Below are 24155 nucleotides of genomic sequence, written 5' to 3'. Positions count from 1 at the left end.
CATGAATTTATAACCAATCACCATCTTGCGGTCGTAAAACCTTTTGAAATGAAAACCTTTCCATGACTAAGCCAAACTGAACTTGCAATTCTGCAAAGGAAATAAAAGGCAAGGCTTGCTATATTATAGCACAGCCCCAAAACCAGCATAATGCAGAGGTGCAGTCATTGTGGATTTGGAATGATGGAATTCCTGGGTTCTGCTAAAATGCAAGCCCAAAAAACCCCAAAGGTTAGCCATTGTGCTTCACTTAAACCAGTGACGTGGTCGTAGATCCTGGAATGACCAAGCAGGCTTAGCAGCATGTAATCAAAGAACGCTTTAAAAATAACTAGACAGAGAAGGTGGGTGAGGTAATATCTTTAACTGGATGAACTTCTGTTGGTGAGAGAGACACGCCTTGGAGGTCTGTGTAAGCTCGAAAGCTTGTCGCTTTCACCAACAGAAGCTGGTCCAATAAAAGATATTACGTCACCCACCTTGTCTCTCTAATATCCTGGGACCAGCATGGCTACAACACTGCATTAAATGCAACTCTCATTCAAAAAAGGTGATCACAAAAACTGAGCATGCAACTCACTGAGTTTATCTGGGGGGGATCCTGTGTGAAGATGGTACCATGAACTGAATTGTGACCATTTAAATGGGCTTCCCTAGCAAAGCAAACTAAATTTACACTGCCTGAGCATTGCTGCATTTAGTCCTAGACCAGTCCCGAGAAATACTGCTAGACTGAAGGCCGAGCACAAGTTTGACAGTCCAACTACATGACTCTTCAAAAATCACTGCTGACACCATTAGGAAGCTGGGACTCTCCGCAACACACGGTATTTGTTTTAGATCAGATATTGGATCTCACGTCATTCCAATCATTATCTTCTTTCTTACCAACAGCCCCTTCCAATCACTTAAATTCCAAGACAGTTTTAGCAACTGAGCTCTCATGAAGAGCGAGCCTATGTCTACATTGATGGTGGCACAGTCAGCACCACCGGATCAATTTTGCGGGATTGATTGAGCGGTAGTGAAGACCCGCTCAATCGATCCAGAAGTCAACGCCACCGATCCACCCCCACCAAAGAGAGTAACACTGCGTCGACAGGAGGTCATTTCCCGTTGGCACAGTGAAGTGGGGACACTGCGGTAAGTAGAAGTTAGGAAGTCGACGGGAGATACGCCAGCTACACAGAGTAGCTGGCGTATCTCCCATCGACTACCACCGAATTTTGCCGGCAGTATAGACATAGCCCTAGAGCTGAAGATTAAAGCTTTGTCATTTGAAAGCTGGGATTTCAAGCTTGCAGATAGTGTGAAGTGGAGCTTTTAAGCTTTGTGTCTCAAGCCATTAAGATCATGTCAGAATTGCTGGGAAAGGGAGAAGGCGGCACAATGATAATGACAACAATGTGATTTTGAGACCCAACAGCTCACATTCTGCCACGCTCAGGAACAACAAGTTTTCCCCTAGCAATGGTCCTTCAACTTGCATATGCACAAAAGCAAAAGGAGGTCTCTCTCTATAGCGGCAGTCAGGGAAAGGAGTGCAGTTTAACATTCAGATTTAAACAAACGTCTGGATATTAAGGCAGGCAGAGTATTCTAATGGGCAAAAGGCTCAGTAAGGTGCAGGCATGGTGTCACAAACTTAGCCTGCCTACTACCCAAGCTTGTCCCATAAGCAGCACAACAACAACAAAACAAGCTAAACTTTCCTCAATGAAAACTGAGACTGACTTACTTGGAAGAGCCAGTAAGGGAGACAGACATCTTCTAATAACATCGTCTAGCTCTTATATAGTGCTTTTTCATCAGTAGATTTCAAAGCAGGTCAGGATGATCATCCCCATTTACAAATGAGGAAACTGAGTCTCTGAGAGGTGAAGTGACTTGCCCAAGATCACCCAGCAGACCAACGGGCAAGGCAGGAATAGAATCCAGATCTCCAGCATACCAATCAAGTGATCTACACACTAGGCCACATGGTCTCACACAGCAGGACTGAAGAGCAGCAGGACTTTAGCTTGGACACCCTTTCTCTTCTTAGTCGTTGATATGAAATCAAGTGACCTAAAAAGTAATACTAAATCTATTTTCTTGGAGAGTCTCTGCCATACAAGGAAGGCCACAACCTAATTATACACCTAGCCACTCTCATTCTGCAGGTCCAAATTAAGTGCCAGTACTCAATCATCACACACACACACAGCTCTGAGCCATCTGGAAAATAAGGGCCTGATATTTGTAATTGCTCGGCATCTCTTTGGATCAAGTCCTAAAATAGCTGGCTAGCTGCCACCATGCCAGTCCCTTTTGAGCATGGAAAATAGAATTACATTTCATATTTCAGGGCAAGGTTTGTAGAAAAAGGAAGTGTTAAAATCACAAGCCGCCGCCGCCACCACATTTCCGAGTGGCCTCAGACCACTTATTGCAAAGGGGATCTAAAGAAGTTAGTTTTAATATACAGTTAAAAGTTTATACACAAGACTGAGGGGGGCAAAAGTTAGGACAGGCTTCCCCCTCCTTCTACATGAGATCACTTGCTTCTAAGGGTACATCTACACTGCAAAGAAAGACTTGCACCAGCGAGTCTCAGGAAACTGGGTCAACTGACTCGGGCTTGCGCTCTCACGCCCAGGCTCCGAGACCCGCCTGCCTCACCAGGTTTCAGAACTCTGGCTCCAGATGTTCCAAGATCCAAGCTCGAATGTCTACACTGCTGTTTTTGGCCTCCTAGCCCAAGCCCCACGAGCCCAAGTCAATTGAATTGGATTCAGACTTGCTGCAGCGAGTTGCTTTTTGGTTTGTTTGGGGTTCTTCTGCAGCACAGACATACCCTAAGTGAGAAAGGTCCGGTTGGTGGAGTAGGGGATGAAAATAGCATAGCTGAATTAGTCAATTAATATAATTGATACATTGACTTATCAAGTACATGCAGGTCTGAAAACTCTAATGCAAGAAATCTAATCTAAAAAGGTTTAGACCATTTATAGTTTCCAAAACTAAGAGTATTCCACTCCATTTTATGATTTTTTAAGTTGTTTTTCCGTAATAAAAATGTCATATGGTGAAAAATAGTGAGAAATTTATTTTTACCACTTTGGCTTCACTTCAGACTTAAACGACACGTCAACTAGAAAACGTCTCCAGGGTAAAAATTACCATAGCTACTGAATAAGGACAGCTTTATACAACTATCCAAAAAGTGACATTTATAAAAAAAAAAAAAAAGGATTTGAACACCACAGTGACCTCAGCATTTGAAATCTCAGACTAGTTTTTTCTTTGGCCCCCTTTTTCAAGTGGCTGAACTGCGAAAATGTTGGTATCTGAAAGAGAACATTCTACTTTACAGTAACTAAAATGTAAGACATACCCAGGGCATGTACAGCCTATCATACTGGCCAGTACTACCTCAGTTTCCCTGTACTCCCATCTGCTTGTGTATCCATCTGTTGTCTTTTGTCTTATACTTAGATGGTGAGCTCTTTGGGGCAGGGAATGTCTTTTGTTCTGTGTTTGTACAGTGCCTAGCACACGGGGGTACTTGTCCATGACTGGGGCTCCTAGTGGCAATGATAACAAATAAAAAGTGAACTAATGAAAGGTATCAGATAGGGATCAATTTTTTCCATATCACAACGTTACCAATGAGAGAGAATATAACAGACTATGCACGTATGTAGTTGATAACTCCTTGGATCTCGTCATTTTCACGCAACCATTACCAACAGTGAAACTGCATCACAGAAAACTTTGGATGTGGGTAAAAGCACCAGAAAGAAGAGCAATCAGCTTTCAGTGTGTGACTTGAATTTCTTCTATATAGGAGTAATTCTTCAAACGACCAATCGGTTTTCCCCTTTTCTTGAGAATAGAGAACAAGGCCGTCTCCCCAGTGACCTACAGAAGTCATTGCCATTTACAAATGAATTCAGAAATCTTTCATTAGAAAAACAACTGAAAATAAGTAATTTTATTGTCACAGACATGAACATTTTCACAAGATTTCTTTTTTAATGGAACAGTTTAGAAAACATCACTGAAATGAATAAATCAGAGCTGAAATAATGTAAGGAGATTATGACTGGGGTTTTCACAGGAGCTCAAGACAGGGGAATTAGGAGACCAAACCCCATTGAAAGTCAATGGGAATTAGACACCTAGCTCTTTCAGTGTCCATTGAAATCTCAGCCTGAACACACATTCACCCATTAGAAGTGTCCCCCAATTATTTAACAATTAGCCTACTGCAGCAGGTGGTACTTGTGTATTGGACATGCAACGCACATAGGCCAATCCCACACTGTGGTTTTTATACTTTTTCTCGACTGCATAGCTACATAGTTCTAGTTTTGTCATGTTTGGTACCATTGTGTTCGTGGGAGAAATGTCTTTCGAATGATACTCCACTTGACCCATTTCCGATGACACTATTATCAAAGTTTCCACCAATCGCTGGACCCAGAACTGGGAGCTGGTGGGGTGGAAGAAGGACAGCAAGCCCCCACTCCCATACCACAGAGACTGACACCATTGAAATAATGATTCTGTGGATTTTCACGAATAAAAAGGACAACCTTACCTTCCTATCACTAACTTGCCCACGGAATGAGATTTTACTCCAGTAGAGCTCCCAGACTGTTACTCAATGTCAACGCTTCATTTAAAACAAAACAAAACGAACCCCAGAAGTTTCTAGAAAACATGTTGGTAAACTATTTTTGCAACCAATGCTTTGTAAAGAGACCAGGCTTGTTAAACTGGCTGCTCAACAATCAACAAGTAAAAGGTTTCCACTAAAATTCAGGTCTCATACGACTTCCATTTTTTTAGTTTCTTCTCTTCTTGCTAGGAATGTGCAGTAGACAAAGCTGTTACTTACTACTTCTCCAAAGGAGGCAGCCACCATGTGCGTCACTGGAGTCACGTAGGGAGAGGACTCAGTGTGCAACAGATATTTCACATATTCATAGGTGACAAAAAAGGCAGCAGCTGAAATTTAAAAAAAAAAAGTTCAGTCATCAAACTCTCCTTAAATCTGCTTTATCAGACTGCTGTTATAATCCAGACAAACCAGGTTTACAATAATAATCCAGAAAATACCTAATTGCTATAATCCAGAGACAGGACGTTCCCCAAAACAGTACTATCTTTACCAGCGTTTTCATGGTCAACCCTCTTTTACTCATGGCCAAAACTCTCTTTGACTTCAGTGGGCCCAGGGTTTAGCTCATGTTTACAACTACAGTATTTTAAGAGCAAAAAGGCTACACAAGGTCTCTGACCGCTTGGAAGTTTTTGGAAAATCATGTCTTAGCTTTTTCTCTCTCTTTTTTTTTTTTTATGTGCTAGAATACAGGGGGTAAGGATTGTGCGTTATCGTACAAAGGCCAAGTGATATTACAAATCAGCTCCTTTAAGGAAACAGCTGCTTCAGTAGCATTACTAACATTTAAATCTGAGCACACCATCTTCCTGGCTAGAATCTGTCTCATATTTTACAGTTTAGCTCCAGAAGCAGCAGTGATTCTTTTGACAGAAAGAAAATGAAATCCTTCTGAGAGTTTGAAACATTCATTACACTGTAATCCAATGGGCGAGGAACAATTTTATTTTGTAATAGACCTAATCTCATAACAGAGAAACCAATCCAAGTGTACCAATGTACTATTAGAGAATGGAAGAAAAGCAAACCAGGCACTGAAGTGGCAACAGTTTTTTTTATACTAACAAGTGTTTTGCATTTGCTTCCTATCACATTAAGGGTTACTCTTATTCTTCAAGATAATTTAAGTTTTCAGTCTCACACTGCTGTAAGAGATAAATCCCAGCTCAGATTTTAGAGATGCAAATCTTGAAAAAGCTGGCATCTCTCATGGAGGAACAGATTTTAATTGTGCAAAAGGGCTACATGTATTGCCTTCTGCAGCTAATCAAAAGATGCTTATCGCCTCAAAAGGAGATAACAAAAGCAGAGAAGATAAAGAACAGAAATTTTGTATATCCTCTTATGAAGGACTTCGAACATTTGAAGGTGTGGGTGGATTGGTCTGTAAATTTAACATTTACAAAAATATGACAGCCTACCTGGTCATTTTGCAAGGAGGAAGTGGACAAACAGATCTCTGGAACTTCAAATATTTTTCTTCAGACACTAGAACTATTTTGTTTTTTAAAAGACCATGCCAAATTCAAGAGGCCTCCTGAAAGTTTCCTTCAGTTTCTAAATGACATTATTATTATTATTTTCTCCCCCCTGCTGGAATTTGGCTCTTAAAAACCAGAGGGGAGTGCATGCACATACATAAAACATCCATGGAGCGTTCATATTCATGATCACTGCAGTCAAATATGGCCATGATTTCAAGGCAAGAGTCTCCAGAATGGGGACTGTGCCGTCCTTTATACTTGGAAAATGCTCAGCAGGTTGTGGCCACTGCTGGAAACAGGAAGGAACTAGCAACAGGTGGCCATGAAAATGGGAGATGCGACAAAAGAATAGGGGCTGTTTGTCTGTCTATAGTATTTACATGTCTTCATTACCTCAGCATGTGAGCACTCCGCCATCTTTAATGGATTTATCCTCACAATACCCGTGGGGAAGGGCAGTGCTAGATCCCGGTTTTACAGATGGGGAAACTGAGGCACTGAGAAGACTAAGTGACCAGCTGAAGATCACAGAAAGGAAGCCTGTCACAGAACAAGGAATTGAACCCAGGTCTCCCAAATCCATCCTAATCACTGGACCATCCTTCCTCTCCAGCTAATAGAGCCATGCCTGGAGCTCCTTGCAATCAGGGTTAACACTAAGGACACCTGATTCTGTTGAGGAAGTGCCACCCATGGAAAGTGATACCAGTTGTCTGAAATTCAACCCTGGCCTGAAGAGAGAGATGGTAGGGGAGAGAAACAGCTTCTAGCGTAAAGCCAAAAAGTGGATCTTTAAGTGCACAGGTGATGGGGAGAATGGCACTGGGGCTTCCAGAAGAGTATCTGGACATGTGGTGTCGCCACAATGGGGCACAGGAATCTGAATTGTGAAACATGAGGCAGTACAGTACCATCAACAATTAGCATTTTTAGATTTGTAAAACTGCAAAGCGAAACAACGAGAGAGAGAGAGATTTATCTTTTGGAACCCTACATTAGATAACTTTGCAGCAGTGTGATTACATCGATTTAGTTCCACTGGTGCAAACAACTAAAACCGGCAGACTGCACTAGTGCAAAATGGAGCGTGCAATGGTGTGAGTTACCCAGGCATAGTGCAATGGAGCAAGTCTACATTAGGGCTCATCGTTTCTATGGTGCGCATGGAGCCCCACCCAGCTAGACCTCTGCGCCCACACAAAGCCCCATGACTTCACCCAAGGTACCGTGGGGAGCTGCTAGTAAGATTGGGGCCACAGTGAGCCTGGCCGAGAAAGCACAGGATCATCTGCTACATGCACTTGACTACGCCATCCTCTTAGAGGAAGACCAGGGATTAACACAAGCACAATCCACACAGTTTTACCATTCGGAAAGGATCCTACAGCAGCAGAAGGAACGCCAGCATAGATGCCGCGGAAGCCACCAGCCTTCTTAAATCCTTGGGGACTCTGCAGTCGGGTTTTTATGGTATCCAGAGGGAATAATATCAAGTCAACGCACACACCTGCTATCCCACCAGCCTTCAAGATAAACAGGAGTAAAGTGAATTAACATTAACATAAAGCAAATATGGCCTACACACATGCTGCTATGAGACCTGCATAAAGGACGTTACTGAATCGGTCCATCTGCAGCAAGCTTGTGGCTCTGTCATTCACAGACAGATTTCTCCAATAACTACTTTTTAACTACAAGTGACCATGTGTGGGTTGGTGTCCAGGAAGAGCAAAGGATACAAAAATAAGAGTGCAACATTTTAACCGTTCTTTTATTTTGCCTCATTGTTTTGGGTTGAATGAAGGAAGCAAAGCCTCTCCAACAGCTCTACTCAAACAAGTCTTAAAAGAGTGGTATATACCATTTAGCAATAAGATACAACACATGTCCATCAGCTCCAGGAATTGTTGTGCAAATATTAGGACTGGCTGAGAAATTATTTTTATTCCCAAGGAAAAATCAGGGGTTTTCATTTAATTTTTTGTTTTTGACAGCCAAAACCAGAAAAAATATTCATTTTAAACTACAAGTTTCACAGAGTCATAGAAAGGTAAGACTGGAAGGGACATGGTTATGTCATCTAGTCCCATCCCCTGCACTTAGATAGGATTAAGAATGATCTAGATCATCCTTGACAGGTGTTTGTCCAAGCTGTTCTCAAAAACGTCCAATGACAGAGATTCCACAACCACCCTAGCTAATTTGTTCCAGTGCTTAACTACCCTGACAATCAGGAAGTTTTTCCTAATGTCTAACCTAAATCTCCCTCACTGCAATTTAAGCCCATTACTTCTTGTCCTGTCCTCAATGGTTAAGGAGATAATTTATCACCCTCTCTTTAAAACAACCTTTTACATACTTAAAGACTGTTGTCATGTCCCTCTTCAGTCCTCTCTTCTCCAGACTAAACAAACCCAGTTTTTTCCAATCTTTCGTCATAGGTTTTGTTTCCTAGACTTTTAATCATTTTTGTTGCTCTCCTCTGGACTTTCTCCAATTTGTCCACAACTTTCCAAAAATGTGATGCCTCGAACTGGACGTAGTACTTCAGCTGAGGCTTTATCAGTTTGAGGAAAACGTGAATACTTCAATCCAAAACTATTTTTTGGTGAAAAATTTCATTTTAAACTAAAAAACTTCATTAAAAGATTTTAACCAGTTCTAATAAATATATAAAGAGGAAAAAATTCACGTGGAACAGGAGTAAGTATGAGCATGGATATTTGGTGTACTGAATCTTTTCTTGGACAATACAAGTAAAATTATACTGTGCTCAATTGATTTTCTGTTCCACCCTACCGAAGGATTCAGAGAGGCATTTGCTATCAACCGTTAAAGTTTTAATCAATAAGTTAATTACTCTTTTAATCTATTTGGCTATTTTGCGTGCATTGATTTTTCTGACTCTTCTTCCATCAGAATTCTTATCTGCCCAAAATAAAATTGATCAGATTTAATCTAGCCAGTTGGTAAAACATGAATCAAAAGTTACTAATTGCTTCTTTGGATTTGTATCTTAAATGTCATTTAAATTCATGAAGCAGCTAATAGAGTACTTGTAGGATGGCGAGAATACCTGTGCGCTTACTCCATCAGAAGCACACAGTAATGATTTTTAGATAATAAGCCAACTAAGCAGCCTATTCTCAACTGCGTGTCAGCAGTACTAGCATTATCAGAAGTTGAACCGCTGAAAAAAATCTTTGCATGGAGTTGGATATGCCTGTTATACTCTAAATCCAGCAACATGATTAAATAAAACCAGGATCGAATTCAAATGTACTGAACCATGATATTTCATACAGTAGGTAACTGTCACGAGTGTATTTAAGTGTGAGCCAAACTCTGCTCTTAGACACAGGCATGCAGCTGCACTTGACTATACACAACTCGGCGTAGGACAAAGTTGGCCCTATGCATGTTTTTTAATTTATTAATTGAAAATGGATGATAAAATACAGGACAACAGTCAATTATATACTTGTGGAAGTGATTAGCATTCACTTTCTGGGTTGTTCACTTGTAAATGATTCTTCTAGGGGTAAATAGAGACAAAATCTTTTTAAAAGATTCAGTTGGCCAATGTCCCATAAATTATAGATCCCTTAATCTGTCACTGAATTTTTCTTGGTATATGTACATAAAGCCATGAAGAGAGTGTGTAAATGTCACACCAGATACATAGCAGAAATGCGCAATATGAGTTAGGGATGTGGGACTGGAACCGACCTCCTGGGTCACTGAGTCCAATCCCTTGTTGAGGCAGGCAATCCCATCATATAATCTCATTTCTAAATTTATCAAGATCCATTTTAACGCCCGTTTGATTGTTTTCCCTCATTCTTCCTATCAGAAAACTATTCCAGAACCTCACTCCTCTGAGGATTAAAAACCTTCTAAATTCCAACCTTCCCGTTGAATACGGAACAGGAAAAGAAGACATTTCCGCCTAACATTCTCCCACCAGAACTAGTCATGTTACACACCCAGATTTCAGAGCCATTGGCTATTATCTTTGAAAGCTCATGGCAACAGGGGGAGGTCCCTGAGGACTGGAAAAAAGCAAATATAGTGCCCATCTTCAAAAAAGGGAGGAAAGAGGATCCGGGGAACTACAGACCGGTCAGCCTCACCTCAATCCCTGGAAAGATCATGGAGCAGGTCCTTAAGGAATCCATTTTAAGGCACTTGGAAGAGAGGAAGGTGATCAGGAACAGTCAACACGGATTCACCAAGGGAAAGTCATGCCTGACCAACCTGATTGCTTTCTATGATGAGGTGACTGGCTCTGTGGATGTAGGGAAGGCGGTGGATGTGATATACCTTGACTTTAGCAAAGCTTTTGATACGGTCTCTCACAGTATTCTTATCAGCAAGTTAAAGAAGTATGGGTTGGATGAATGGACTATAAAATGGATAGTGAACTGGCTAGAGCATAGGGCTCAACGAGTAGTGATCAATGGCTCCATGTCTAGCTGGCAACCGGTCACAAGCGGAGTTCCCCAGGGGTCGGTCCTGGGGCCGGTTTTGTTCAACATCTTTATTAATGATCTGGAGGATGGGGTAGATTGCACCCTCAGCAAGTTTGCGGACGACACTAAGCTGGGGGGAGTGGTAGATACCCTGCAAGGTAGGGATAGGATACAGAGTGACCTAAACAAACTGGAGGATTGGGCCAAAAGAAATCTAATGAGGTTCAACAAAGAAAAGTGCAGAGTCCTCCATTTAGGAAGAAAGAATCCCATGCACAGCTATAGACTGGGGACCGACGAGCTGGGCAGCAGCTCTGCAGAAAAGGACCTGGGGGTAACGGTGGATAAAAAGCTGGATATGAGTCAGCAGTGTGCCCTGGTTGGCAAGAAGGCCAATGGCATATTGGGCTGCATTAGGAGGGGCATTGCTAGCAGGTCACGGGAAGTGATTATTCCCCTCTATTCGGCATTGGTGAGGCCGCATTTAGAATATTGTGTCCAGTTTTGGGCCCCCCAATACAAAAAGGATGTGGACAAGTTGGAGAGAGTCCAGCGGAGGGCAACAAAAATGATTAGGGGGCTGGAGCACAGGACTTATGAGGAGAGGCTGAGGGAACTGGGCTTGTTTAGTCTGCAAAAGAGAAGAGTGAGGGGGGATTTGATAGCAGCCTTTAACTACCTGAAAGGGGGTTCTAGGGAGGATGGGGCTAGGCTGTTCTCGGTGGTGGCAGATGACAGAACAAGGAGCAACGGTCTCAAGTTGCAGGGAGGGAGGTCTAGGTTGGACATTAAGAAAAAGTTTTTTACTAGGAGGGTGGTGAAGCACTGGAATGGGTTACCTAGGGAGGTGGTGGAATCTCCATCCTTAGAGGTTTTTAAGCTGCGGCTTGACAAAGCCCTGGTTGGGATGATATAGCAGAGGTTAGTCCTGCTTTGAGCAGGGGGTTGGACTAGATGACCTCCTGAGGTCCCTTCCAACTCTAATATTCTATGATTCTATGATTCTATGATCTCATTTCACACACCAAAACCTACAAGCCTCTTCATAACCTTTCACGCTTTCCTGGAAGCAACTACACCCTTACAATCATCCATTCTATTCCTGCTCCGCTCCATCCCCACGTTTGTGAGCAAGGAGCAGGAACACGCCACCACTAGCTGTGGGAATGTAGGGGAAGGCATCAGGATGAGACGGGGATGGAAAAGCAAAGATGAAGCTAAGGAATGATGTTTCAGGGCTGTGAAGTGAATGTATAGATATAGGCTTAAAGGGAGAGATTTTCAACAGAGCTTAGCCTCCTTTTAGGCACCAAAATAAGTGGCCAGATTTTCAAGAGACCTCAACACATTGTGTGATGTGCTCTTTTGAGCTTCTGGCCCCAACTGGGGGGGGGGTGCGAAGCATTTGGAAATCTGGCCCCACAAGAAGCAGAGACTGAAGTAAGGTCTTGCAAGAAGGAACGTAAGAAGTTACAGCAGTCAAAACAGACAGAGAAATTTAGGAGGGATGGGTTCAAGGCAGCCAAACTTTCCAGAAGTGGAGACAGGCAGAGTTACAAACAAGTGAAGCAAAAGGAAGAAAGCAAGCTCTGAATCAAGGATAACTCCAAGATTTCTGGCTCTGGGAAAGAAGTTAGTCTGCTAATTTGTACTAGTGGAGTTCAAAATAGGAGAGAAATGATAGTTAAAAGTTAAGCGTAAAAGAAAACAGAGGCATTCCTTTCTTATTCTCCACAAGATAGCCAAGTGTCCTTTCCTGCCATATTTGAACACTGCTGCTCAAATTCATCATTAACAAATGCTTCCCTGCATTTTGAGTGACATGTTAGATGAGTGGCTCAAACTTATCCTAAAAACGGAGGAGGCTGTGTACATAGCATGAAAGAAGAGATGAAGTAACAGCTCCTTGTTAACAAGAACTATTCTAATGGTTTTGTTTATTTGTATTTATTATTGTATTTATTAAAATTCTCAAAATACAAAGTTAGCTTCTCCTTCCCCCACCGCCCCATTTTTTTCAGGTTGAAACTGTCATGCACTTTGATTGAATAGACACAATTAAATCAAATAGCTTTTCGTTTAGACAAAATACATTTGGGATCTACAACTTAGGTAATTCTCTCCACTGATTCTCAGATACCTGTCAACCTTCTGTCACAACACTACACTAGAAGCACTCATTACTATTGTGTGTTACTTCCAACAACATCATTCTGATCCTCCTCCTTCAAGAACAGATGGACACCACTGTAAAAGTTTTACCAATTGGGAGTACTGGTTTTTTCTACAATACAATTAATAGATCTTTCATTTCAAACATACTCATTAAAAAAAATAATCATTACAACCCATGTGAAACCTATTTCAGTTACTAAAACTTGCTCTAAATGATTCTGCTTGTTTTGCAGGGTTTGTTTGTTGGACAGTTAAATAATCCAGAGGACAGGATGAAATGCAAAACTGTCCAGGTAGAAAAAGAGAAAGGGGATGAAATGTAATAGTACAAACTGCAAGGTCATGCACATAGGGACTAACAACAAGAATCGGTGCTATATGTAAACTGAGAGCTCATCAGTTGCAAGCGAGAGAAGAGGGGAGAGACCTGGGCATTTTGGTCGATCACAGGATGACCGGGAGCCACCAAAACACGGCCATGAGAAAGGCAAACATGGCCCTAGGACATGTCAGGCAAGGTATTTTCAGTAAAGACAGGGAAGTACTAATACCAGCGCACAGGGCACTGGTGAGACCTCCTCTGGAACACAGTTCTGATCATCCACATTCAAGAAAGATTGATTCACACAGAAACAGGTGCAGCGAAGAGCTATGATGATGAGCAAGGGAATGGAGGGCCTGTCCTGTGGTAAGGTTAAGATTCTGTCACAGGTATTTTTAGTAAAAGTCAGGGAGAGATCACGGGCCACAAACAAAAATTCACAGAAGCCATGACCTCCCCCTGACTTTTACTAAAAATAACAATCCGTGACAAAAGGGGGCTGATTGGAGGGTTGGGTGGGGTTGGGATGAGAGCAGATGGGCAGGATCCCGTCCCCGCCAGCGCCTTGAGGGGCCCACGACTCGGAGCTGCAGGGGGCCCCCTGCTGCCCAGGGCAGTGGCTGAGAGAGACCCCCATCCCATGCAGCAGCAGCTGTGTGCCCATCCTTCACGACAGTGGCTGGACACTCCAGAATCCTCCGTGCTGCCCACAGTGGCAGCTTGGAGCTGCAGGGGCCCTCCCACCATCTGAGCTCAAAGAGCCACCCATGGTGGCTGAGAGCTCCAGGGACTCCCTGCCGCCTGCAGCAGTGGATCAGAGCTCCAGGGGACTCCAGGGCAGCTGGGAGCTACAGGAGCTGCCAGTGGCAGCAGCAGAGAGCTCCAGGGGTCCCCCACTGCTCACTGCGGCGTGGAGCTCCAGGTCCCCTTTCTTCCTGCCCATAGGGACGGGGAGCCACTGGGCTCCCCGCCAGCTGACAGCTCATGCCCCCTCACCTCCCCATGCTGAAGCAGAAAATGTCACGGAGGTCGCAGGAAGTCACGGATTCTGTGACATAATCTTATCCTTACTGATGAGAGGATATTGGAAGAGCTTGGCTTGTTTAGCCTAGCAAAAAGAAGACTGGCAGGGGATATGATTGCTTTCTACAACTACATGGAGGGAGGATGTAAACACCAGAGAGGATGCAGGGATATTTAAACTAAAGGACAGGGCTGGCACAAGAATAAAAGGGCATAAACTGGCTCTGAATAAATTTAGGCTGAAAATGAGTAAGTTTCTAATCAGAGGAGTGACATTCTAGAACAGCCTCCCAATAAGAGCTGAGAGTGCAAACAACTTAACTAGCTTTAACGTAGAGCTTGACAAATTTATGAGGGGTATTGTATGAGAGGCATGCCTGCTGTGGTGGGGGGCTGAGCTTGGCAACCCTGGGGATCCCTTCTAGTTCATGTCTTACATTCCTCAAATCTCATGCTTCAGGGCTTCAAATTGTCACCTGTAGGGGTCAGGAAGGGAATTCTTCCTCAGTGTACTCAGAGTTACTTCTTTTTTCTGAAGCATCAGAAATGGCCACAGCTGGAGATGGGCCACTGGACAGGATGGGCTGGTACTCTGAAGTGATACTGACAATGGTCTTCCTGGCACATAGTGGCCGGTTCTTGCTCAGATGCTCAGGGTCTAACTGATTGCCATATGTGAGGTCAGGAAGGAATTTTCCTCCAGGTCAGATTGGCAGTGACCTTGGGGGTTTTCACCTTCCTCTGAAGCAACAGGTCATAGTTGCTGGCTAGGATCATCTGGGCATCTCTCAGTAAATCAGTATACACACAACAGGTCAGACTCGACAATCTGGTGGTTCCTTCTGACCGTAAACTCTATGACTATGAAAGAGGCTAAAGAAAATAGAAGAGAAATTCTTGCGTAAAAAAAGGCAAGCAATGCATAAGTGTTAGAGTCAAACATCAATTTAAAATGGATAGGGAAAGAGGCAGAAAGATTGCAAGCCCTTTACTCAAATACCATGAGACATTGCTAGTGCAGTAGAAAGAAAATGCCAAGTTGCTTCAATGCATTACAATACACAAGTAGTTGAGGTTATTGTGAAGTTATTCCATAAAAAAAAAATGAGTTCATTGTAATTGAGTCCCTGCACCATCACACACAATTTGCAAAAGTAAAAAGTAGTAAGCTACTCAACATGCAATGGCTATGAACAGCACCAAACATTCAGCAACGTTTTAAGAAGAGAGATTGTTAATGGCTGTATCATTGCACAAAGCATTACCCCTCTGAAACTGTGTATACCACATGGCAGGTCTAAACAATGCTGTGACCTTATCCCATATGCCTGTGCAGCCCCACGCACACTGCGAGCAGGCAATAGCTAACGTAGAGCCTCCATGGTCAAAAGGGACCACTGTCCTCATCCAGCCTGACCTGCTGCACAACAACTGAGCTCTGAACATTTCAAAAGGACAGGGGCGGTGTCTGGGGAGGAGGGGCAGCCGCAGGGACCGTCAAGAATAGTCCTCAGTAGCAACAGCTGCAGCACACAGACAAACCCCCTCCCTCCAACAACGCCTGGGCATCCCCTCCCCCCCCGGGGGCACCCAAGGGGGGCTCTGCCCCCTCTCAGCCCGAGATATGCCACCATCTCCTACTGGCCCCCACCAGCTGTGCCCCATCCCCCGCCCACTGCACCCCCATCCCGCTCATCTCCCTTATCCTCCAGCTGTACCGCCCCGCCCCTCACCGTCAGGGGGACCCAGAACTCGGCCCGCTCCATGCGGACGCCCACACGCGACACACACGCGCGCGCGCGCGCTGCCCGGGGCGGTGGTGGGGGAGGGGCGGGATGGAGACTCCAGCCGGCCCGCACCTGCCGCCCATGGGCGCAGCCATGCTGCTGCCCTCCGACCCGAGGTCACGTGGGGGCAGCTCGGGCCACTGAGCGCTTGGCGCGCCGCGGGGCGGGCCGGGGCAAATTGCGAGGGCGCATGCGCAGGGTGCGCGCACGCGCGCACGGGGGGAGCGAAGCCCTAAGGAAGCCTTTGCCCGCGCCCTTAGCGCCCTTGTGCGCCTGCCCGTCCCGCGCCCGTGGGGGATGGGCCCGCAGGGAATTGCGCTTTGCGCTGCCTGCGGAACAAGCGGGGTTGGGCGCCTGGTGGGGCCACGAGGCCGCAGGTTCGAATCCCAGCCAGGGCAGGAAACCTGTCTGTGCTCGGCGTTGCGGGGAACTGGGGCAGACAGGAGTGACCGCTGCCAGCCACCCCCTGCCTCCTGGAGGGTAGAGACACGGGGGGGCCACAGTGCCAGCTCCCCCACCCCCCCACACACCTGCCCACCCCCCAAACACACTCACCCGCCTGGCACAATGCAAAGCAACCCAGAAAGGGCCAGTGTCCGGGGGCGCCCCCCACATTGGGGGAGATGCTCTCCTGGAGAAACACACTGTGGGGCCTGCACCCAGCGAGGCGAGGGGGGTAACCTGACTCCTCAGCCATCCGGCAGGGGTCTTGCAAAGCGCCACGTAGCTGTGGGGGGTAGGGACGCCGGAGAGCAGGCAGGGGACGTGGGGTGGCCTAGACAAAGGTGGGGCCAAAAGAAAGGGGATGAGGTTCAACAAGGACAAGTGCAAAGTCCTGTACCTAGGACGGAAGAATCCCATGCACAGCTACAGCTTGGGACCAATGAGCTAGGCAGCAGTTCTGCAGAAAAGGACCTGGGGGTTACAGTGGACAAGAGGCTGGATATGAGTCAGCAGTGTGCCCTGGTTGCCAAGAAGGCTAATGGCATATTGGGCTGCATTAGTAGGAGCATTGCCAGCAGATCGCGGGAAGTGATTATTCCCCTCTTCGGCATTGGTGAGGCCGCATTTGGAGTATTGTGTCCAGTTTTGGGCCCCCCACTACAAAAAGGATTTGGACAAATTGGAGAGAGTCCAGCAGAGGGCAACAAAAATGATGAGGGGTCTGGAGCACAAGACTTATGATTAGAGGCTGAGGGAACTAGGCTTGTTTAGTCTGCAGAAGAGAAGAATGAGGGGGGATCTGATAGCAGCCTTCAACCACCTGAAGGGGGTTCCAGGGAGGATGGAGCTAGGCTGTTCTCAGTGGTGGCAGATGGCAGAACAAGGCGCAACGGTCTCAAGTTGCAGTGGGGTAGGACAGCCTAATTTGGCAATTGACTGACCTTTGACTACTAGCAGTAAATATGCCCAATGGCCTGTGGTGGAATGTTTGATGAGGTGGGTTCTGAGTTATTACAGAGAATTCTTCCTTGGGTGTCTGGCTGGTGAGTCTTGCCCACATGCTCAGGGTTTAGCTGATCTCCATATTTGGGGTTGGGAAGGAATTTTCCCCCGGGATAGATTGGCAGAGGCCCTGGAGGTTTTTCACCTTCCTCTGTAGTGTGGGGCATGGGTCACTTGCTGATGGATTCTCTGTACCTTGAAGTCTTTAAACCGTGATTTAAAGACTTCAGTAACTCAGTCTTAGGTTGGGGGGTCTATTACAGGAGTCGGGTGGGTAAAGTTCTATGGCCTGGATGTGCAGGAGGTCAGACTAGATGATCATAGTGTCCCTTCTGACCTTATAGTCTATGAGGTCTAGGTTGGATATTAGGGGAAAAAAATTTCACTAGGAGGGTGGTGAAGCACTGGAATGGGTTACTTAGGGAGGTGGTGGAATCTCCATCCGTAGGGGTTTTTAAGGCCCAGCTTGACAAAGGCCTGGCTGAAATGATTTAATTGGAGTTGATCCTGCTTTGAGCAGGGGGTTAGACTAGATGACCTCCTGAGGTCCCTTCCAACCCTCATCTTCTATGATTCTATGTTAAAATGGGGCTTCTTCTAGCCAAAAATTAACCAAGGACTTTAAAGGGGGCAGCATGTTAGTCTGGTCAATTTAGTAGCAATTTTTACTTTTAAGGTAATATTGTGTTTGTTTTTCTAGTGTAATTTTGGGTGTAACTTGACCGTGTCAGGAGCATGATTCATCATGCCGGTGCTTGTCAGAGTCAGGAAGAAACGTTACATTTCCCTTTTTCTTCTGAAGAAGAAGTTGTCAGCACTTATTTCATGCCGTAGCTGAAACCCCTTTGGGAAATATGGCCGTTACCAAAGTGACCTCAGGTTTACTGGTGTGAAATGACGTGAAGAGGAGCTGTTAGTGCCCGCGCATGCCTCTTAGAGAGAAAATCACAATGAACACTCATCTGTGGCTCATCCAGGATGCAGCCAATCCTACACTCATGTCTCCTTGAGTTTAATTTGAAAGGATACCAGAAATAGGACAAAGCCTGGCTTGTGGACGTATGACTTTAGAGCAGTAATCTTTGTCTCAAACAGCATTATGTTGTTGTTATTATTCCTTTTGCTTTGTAAATTATATTAAAAGTGAGAAAGCGCCTATCTCAGGCTGTGGGCGTTTTTGCCTTGAGTTAGAAATACAGCCCCCCAGAACAATGCCCAAAATCATCAGTTTCTGATTCCCCCACCCCCAACCAGAGATGTGAGGGGTCATCAATGGGTACCTCCCTCACGCACACACATACACTGCTGTAACAGCTAAAATATTGATACAGGCCAAGATTTTCAGATTGACTAGTGATTATGGGGTTTCCATTTTTAGGTGCTTAATGTGAGATACCTTCAAGGGACCTGATTTTCAGAAAGGGCTGAGCCTCAGCTGTCTCAAAGTCAGCATCCTGGAACGTGCATCAAGTTGGCTGTCTAAAAACTGAGGTGCCTGTCAACATCACTAGACACTTTTGAAAATCTTGGTCACGGATCATCGAGCTCCTTGAATTTTCAAAGCAAGTTGTAACCGCTAACAAATCACCCATGTGAGAGAAATAAGTAGGTAGGATTATCCCCACTTTATGGATGGGAAACTGAAGTGGGGCGGTTAAATGACTTCCCCAAGACCAAAAAGGGAGTCAGTATGGAAAAACCAGTGGTCCCAGCCTCCAGTCCTATCTTTAGACCGCCCCTGTGTCTAGCGACATGGTGTAGTGCATAACTGGGCACAAAACTGAGCACAGGCTCCCTTGTGTGAAGAGAAGGGTGTCCTGGGGACACGCCAGTTTTGAGACAAATAGCCGATACCAGCCACACCACATGGGGCTGCTGAGGCAAATAAAGACGCTGCACATTTATGCAGGACACCAAAGGGTGCTGAAAGGGCCCTTTATCAGCTTCCTGCACTGGTTCTTACTGCTGACTTGCTGTAGACAATAATGGAGAGTTCACTGCTGTGCTGAGCTGCCTACTACGTTTGCGTAATGGATCTGCACCTCTCCTAGATCATTACCCGTTAGTCAATAAGCCACTGGACCCTGCTGCTGCGTCTTGCTGACTGTTTATTTAGCAGTAAAATGCATAAAGTTTCCCATTCGCAGCCCTGTATAGCACCACAATGAATTTTTGTGTTTCATAGAATCATAGACGATTATGGTTGGAAGGGACCTCAGGAGATCATCTAGGCCAACCCCTGCTCAAAGCAGGACCAACCCCAACTAAATCATCCCAGCCAGGGCTTTGTCAAACTGCACCTTAAAAACCTCTGAAGATGGAGATTCCACCACCTTCCTCGGTAACCCATTCCAGTGCTTCACCACTCTCCTCGTGAAAATCCTAATATCCAACCTAGACCTCCCCCACTGCAACTTGAAACTATTGCTTCTTGTTCTGCCCTTGTTTTGTGTTCTTTGGTTAAATCCTCTGAATTTGGTTTATGATGTACAAATAGAAATGGGGAGTGACTAACAGCTTGTTGTTAATTCACGGGAAAGAGCACTGCTTACAACAGTGGGGGAGAGTGTGTCAATTACCCTTCATCTTTTGAGTTTCAGGAAACTGATAGCCTGTTTAGTTTAACAGGGATAGCTACATATTCTCTGGTAAATGTGAATCATTTGAGGGGTTCAAAGCATTAACATAAAACCTCTCAGGGGAAGTGAGAAGTGTATGCCACTGAGACTAACCCCCCAACTGTATAGAACAATAATGCGCCATGCTTTGCTGTATGGGGCAGAAGCATGGATGATAAAGAGACAGCGGGTTCAACTCCTACAGGGGTTTGAGATGAGATGACTTTGCACCATAAGAGAAGTTACACAAAGGGACAGATTTTGAAATGAAAGTGTTAGGATGAAAGCCAAAGTGCGTGAAGTGCCTGACAAAATCCAGAAAACATGACTTCGCTGGCTTGGACAAAGGCACAGGATGAATGCCGGGGACCTGGTGAAGATAGCATGACAGGAGAGGGTGGTAGAAAAGAGACCCCGAGGAAAGTCGAGGAAGTGACGGATAGATTGCATCAAAGAAGTTGGTAAGCAGATGGACAGATGAAGATGGCTGCCTTGGACAGACGAAGATGGCAGATGCATCGACAGCAACCCAACCCCAGCTGATGGGATAAGGGAAAGAAAAGCAGCAGCAGCAGCGTTGTACAAACATATAACATATGTAACATAGCATCACAATTCTCTGGACTTGAGATTTATTTAAGGAATAGAAAGTAAAAAGATACAGGTGGATTTGTTTTGAAGAGAGAGAAGAGAATGATAAAACCATTAGTGAGTTGGTTTCAATTATGAGTTTCGTAGACAAATGGATTGCAGTGGAAATAAGAGATAAATAGAGCTACTGACACATTCACGCTTGAGACTTTTCATCTATCTTTCCAGTAAATAAAAATCATGGGAAACATGATTTTGGAAGGGACAATGGGCTAGATGGTAAAGTTATTGTGTACCCATCCGCTGGCTAACGATCATACTTGGCCAATAGGAGTGGAGGGGGGATAGGAACATAAATAAAATCTTGTATCAAAACTTGTTTGAATAAGTGCTGCTGCCCCAGTGTCTCAGGCATGTTGAAGGGGTGCCACAGATTCACCCCCCACCATTTCTAGCAATGGTGGGAGCTCTAGAGCAGATAGGACTCCTGGGAGCCACTGGGGTTTTAAGCTTCAAGTCATGCAGCCCTGCACATAGCAGGTCTGTAAAACATGTCGCTTAAAATTAGGCAGGTCAAAAAAAATGTGTTCAAAATGTTGGGTGGAAAATTAGACTGTTAAGTTAACAAAGCTTTTCATGCAGAGTGTCCATTTTCCATGTGAAATTTCAATATTTGTTGAAAAACTGATGCCCAAAACCTGAAACATTTTTGGTTTGTGGTTGAAAATCGAAGCATTTCAATTCAGAAATGCTGCCACATTGCTTCAGAGGTGCAATCCAGGCAATTCATGCTCACATTCTCCACTAAGAGCCAGGATCCTCAACTGGACTTCACGAATCAGAGAAGATTAGGGTTGGAAGGGCCCTCAGCCCAATCCCCAATGTCTGGCTGTAGGGCATTCATCTCCATGATGACTACCATGATGCAGCGCTTCCCCTCCCCAAGTGGGGACACAGCGGCGTGTCATGGAAGATGTAGTCTGATCAGGAAACCTGGCCATTTTACAAGCAGCTCTATTTAAAATGCTGACTGCCACTGTCTAGGCTGATTCTCCTGTCTATTGTTATCACTGACAGAGCTGCATCAGCCATAGCAGCGGCAGAACCTAATGTAGACAAGAGCTAAGTAAGCCTAAACTGGCATAACTCAACTTCGTTTGGCCCCCTTATTGTGTTGGGTGCAGCAAATTGGGCTCCATTAGACTCAAAAAGCCAAACTGAGAGGTGATGCGGAAGGGATATAAGTTCCAATGCCCGCCTAGAGATGGACACTGGTGTAACTTACATGCGAAGGAAAATACAAGGGGTGACAAGAGGCAATGTTGCCAGCTCTGATGAGTTTACTGTGACTTTCGTGATATGTGATGCTTTTCTTAAAGCCCCAGCTCCTGGAGACAGGAGATTTTGTAAGAATCTCAGCTTTCATTAAAAAATGATATTTTTCATCGTCTTTACAGAGAAAAAACCTAAAAACATAAACCAAGTTTCAAAACTCAGAAGGCAAATAAAAAGAACCCAACATGTATTATTTTTTTTTAAATCTCAGGGCTCTTAAGCCAGTCTCATGATTTTTTGCAGGAGGTGGGGCTCGCTGATGATCTTTGAATGCATGGATTTGACAATCCCGCATATGTTGCCAATCTGAGATTTCATTGCATTCAGCTTGAGTCCCCTCTTGGATTTTGGCTCACAAAACACCCTAACGGTAATACTCCTCTGCAACACATTATCTCTGTCTGTCTCTCTCTCCTCCAGTGCTTTCTTTACACATCAGTCCTGAAGAAAGCCACCTCTGTCCAAACAGGCCAAACTTTATTTAATCTTCTTGGAGAATTCATTCAAAATAACTTTGATTCCTAGAAGACTATGAAGGTCTAGTAAACAAATTTCATATGTAATAGAGCAGAGACAGCACTTTGGACAGCTATTAGGACGAGACCACAGACCTAGCAGTGTGCTCAGCTTTCAGAATTGTCCCTGCTGTTTTAATAGAAGACAGATAATCCATGATCTGTCACTACCAGCTCATGTTACAGTGAATAACTAAACAAATGTATCAATCAAAAGCACCTCATTTTCCAAGTACATGTCTGTCATTCAATTAGATACCGTGGAAGATGTTGGATGGAAAAATCATGCAATTGAAGCAAAGTTACTATTATCCCTACACAATCCACAGATGGTAGCATTTCGAAGGAGACCTTATTCTCCATTTATACTCCTGAGGCTCCTTGATGAAAAGGTTCTTCGGGGTCTCAGCAGTCATTTTTCACGTTGTTCAAAGGGAAGCTTTCAAATATGCTCTGTGGCACTTGTGGGTCTTTTTATTTATCACCTTCTGTCAAATGAACAGCAGTACTCTATTAGAGAGGCCGCAACCTTTTATTCTTCTGAGCCACTGTCCTGTCTTAAATGAACAAGCTCCGTCTAATGCTACAGGCCTAACATTAATCTTCTTGATGTGTCCCACAGCGAACTCCCACCAAGCCTACAGAATAAGCTGAGCAAAGAAAGAGATTGGTTTTCTCGTGTCCTTCCCCCTTTGCGAGACAATGCCATTGATGGAGCAGTATGTTTCTTTTGCCGCCGGCTAAGAGTCGAAAGGATAGTGCGTTAACTCAGCTACCTCCGCATCAAGATGCCATTTGCAAACTTTTTTGTCCTCTCAGTTACTAGAGTCTCCCAGCCGGGTGTATTCATTTGTCTACCAGCTGAAGCTGCTCGACTCACACCTGCCGCAAATAATTGCTACCCACCACGCACACAAAATCTACAATAGAACATCGGGCCTGGGCAATTGCGTCCCAGTTGATCTGTGAAGGAGGGAAGTGTTCATCACCCTATGGAAGAGGCTGTAGGGCCCACCCACACACACACTGCAGCTACTCAGGAGACCAGGCACTCTGCTGGACTGAGGGTATGTCTAGCCTGCATTCGCAGGGTCTGAGTGCAGTTCCAGCTTTAACCTAGCTAGTTTGGGTCCTGAAACAGTGAAGCCACAGCAGTGAGTTCTCCAGTGTAGTCTGTACAAGTCTGCCTGGAACCCTGGGAAATTACTTGTGACTCCACTGGGAGTCAGGTGCCTAAATCCCTTTCACAATCTGGAGCAGAGTCCCTAGATGTGCCTTTCATAGGTCAGATCATAAAGGTTTCCAAAGCGTACCTGGTTAAAAGTAATGATAGCCCAATGGGAGTTAGGCACACAAATACCTTTTAAAATCGGGCCCTATGGGGTTTAGGCACTTGAGCACTTTTAAAAATCTGTTCCTATGTCCTTGCCACATTTCAAGTTTGCACCACCACGGGCTGAGGCACCAGAGCTGTTCAAACTTCAAAAATTGGTTGGTCAAGCCAACTTTTGAAGGGAAAAAATGGCAATTTTCCTGACTCTGTGACTTCATAGTCCCCATCAGCCACTGTGCAATGCCTAGGTAGCATAGTCACAAACTGAGTGCCATTTTACGCCGCTATAAAACCAAATGTCCCCCTCCACATGGGCGTCCATGCCGCGTTTTGGTGGACACGGCTCCCACCAGCTTATTTCAGTGCCGAGTAGAACGGACTCCCT

The 24155-nt window shown here is 44.8% G+C and overlaps 1 protein-coding gene across 1 annotated transcript in view; it reads right to left on the bottom strand.

The window, feature by feature from the left end:
* Window positions 1–15953, bottom strand: part of SLC25A26 (solute carrier family 25 member 26) — a 119796-nt gene extending 103843 nt beyond the window's left edge. The window contains exons 1-3 of the mRNA XM_067542095.1: window positions 15879–15953; window positions 7520–7676; window positions 4886–4995 (exon numbers count right to left, since the gene is read on the bottom strand). Of these exons, the coding sequence (XP_067398196.1) occupies window positions 4886–4995; window positions 7520–7676; window positions 15879–15911 (300 nt within the window). The 5' untranslated portion in view covers window positions 15912–15953. The remainder of the gene's footprint in view (window positions 1–4885; window positions 4996–7519; window positions 7677–15878) is intronic.
* Window positions 15954–24155: the final 8202 nt, after the last annotated feature.

This window comes from Emydura macquarii, unplaced genomic scaffold (assembly GCF_026122565.2).
Source record: "Emydura macquarii macquarii isolate MOO-44397 ecotype Brisbane River unplaced genomic scaffold, CSIRO-AGI_Emac_v2 contig_71, whole genome shotgun sequence".
Taxonomy (NCBI): Eukaryota; Metazoa; Chordata; order Testudines; family Chelidae; genus Emydura; species Emydura macquarii.
Note: the sequence above shows the minus strand (reverse complement) of the source record. Positions and strands in the feature narration are given on the sequence as shown.